This window comes from Phytophthora parasitica (assembly GCF_000247585.1).
Source record: "Phytophthora parasitica INRA-310 unplaced genomic scaffold supercont2.175, whole genome shotgun sequence".
In the NCBI taxonomy this organism is placed as follows: Eukaryota; Oomycota; class Peronosporomycetes; order Peronosporales; family Peronosporaceae; genus Phytophthora; species Phytophthora nicotianae.
Genome location: NW_008649161.1, coordinates 40,343 through 42,080, shown reverse-complemented (window position 1 = coordinate 42,080; position 1,738 = coordinate 40,343). Strand labels below are relative to the sequence as shown.

At 47.0% G+C, this 1,738-nt stretch overlaps 1 protein-coding gene across 1 annotated transcript; it reads left to right on the top strand.

Moving 5' to 3' along the window:
- Positions 1–795: 795 nt before the first annotated feature.
- PPTG_24714 (hypothetical protein) lies at positions 796–1,017 on the top strand (the record flags this gene model as incomplete). The annotated part of the gene is made up of 2 exons (XM_008918292.1): positions 796–831; positions 913–1,017. The coding sequence occupies 2 exons, from the start codon at positions 796–798 to the stop codon at positions 1,015–1,017; spliced, it is 141 nt and encodes a 46-aa protein (XP_008916540.1).
- Positions 1,018–1,738: the final 721 nt, after the last annotated feature.

Here is a 1,738-nt window from a genome sequence, read left to right as displayed (position 1 = left end):
GCTGCTTGTCGGTCCTGGCGCCAAGAGTACGGGGTCCGGCGGCTTCGCCCTGCCCGGATCCTTCGGAGCCTTCATGGTGCTCAAAGACCGGGTTGGGCTGGGCGCTATAGTCAATTCAAGTAGTTACTGAACCGACGCTTTGTACTCGAAATCTTTCGAACGCCGACTGCTGGTACGGGGCGGCCGGGGCTTTGCTGGGTGCTCTGCTGATTCGAAAGTGTTTTCCCCGCCTAATCTGGAAAGGTGGGACCAATACAAGCTGCGAGGTTTCACGATTCGCACAGGGCTCACATAGATGCAAAATGTACAGAATTAATCTGATCGAGTCGTTAGCTGAGAATGCGAGTCATTGACATTGAAGCTGTTATTCCAGAATGCCTCCAGCAGTTCCTAATAGTGCTTGAGGTAACTACCTCCCAAGCTCGCGAGGTCCATTGAAACGCTGTCATGAACGTACACACAGCCTAGTACTGCAATAAATAATGTTCACTGTGAGCCTTTCATTTACTACTGCAATCTAGCAACCACTGCATGCATGGAGTCTTCCCGTTTGGCGACATTTTCCCGCTAAATCTACTTTAACTCAGTACAGCAGTCGAATCTGGTTCAAATCTTTACTGCACGCAGGCACAAGTTCTCGAAGGGACATAGCAGCTTGCAGTTCCAGATTAGGCTGGGAAAACTGTATTACTGGCCCTGATAGCAATTGCGAACTGGGAGGAGCGAAGCCGCGTGGTTTGGACGAATCAAGAGTTGAAAAGGATATCTGGAAAGCAAGCTAAGCTTTTGAATTCTATGCACAAGGTTCTTAGACAGGGTGACGTGGTTGAGGTGAGTCCTTCCGTATTGGTCTGTTATCCGACAGTCGTCCAAAACCTCATTTACTGATGATTGTTCGATTCTACGTTTTAGGGAATGAAGTTTATGATACGATCACAACCGAGAGCTACGCGACCGTTCTTCCAGATCGATACAAGCAAACCGATATTGTCAGAACTATCCAACAATTTGGCTTGATGCGTCTTCAAGCGGGCTCGATAATGCCGACTCTAGGCGAAAACCCCTCCGTCACATTCTCCACACAATGAAAAACAAATGAACACGGCGAAACAGGAATTGAAATCACTGCAACTACACCGCTCGTGTGCACAGTTCATGAAGCCGAGCCGATGCTGTGTCACTACCTCATCAACGAGGATACCTCAAGCACTTTCAACTTTGTACGATGTGCTTGAATTGGTTAGTTGTGACTGGAACTAACTCTTTATCGTGAGCATTGTTGAGTCAAATAACGAGCCGTAAAGACAACGCACGGCCTACGACCGACGTTGCATAGCGCATCTTTGCATCCTAAATGCCAAGTTGGATGGATGCTCCTCGATAAAGATTGTGTATCCCAAGGGCATCGATACCTCCTTTGAGATAGCGGTCAAAGAGACAGCATGGTCACACTAGGTTGACCATAGTTTGAGTATCGTGAAGTACGGTCTTTCATGGGACAAACCACAAAAAATGAGACCGTTCTGAAAAATAAAAAAGGGAAGTTACAAATTGTGGCTTTATTGGATCACTGTACATTATGGACTACTTGAAGGAAATGAAGATGACCTAGTCGCTCTACGACAGCGCGATACGGTTCTAGTCGCTGCTGTATTAATATGACATGGTAGATTCTGACATCTTGTCGACGGTCTTGATCCTGTTATTGTGCTCCGTCTTGGTGTCGTTGTGATTTTGA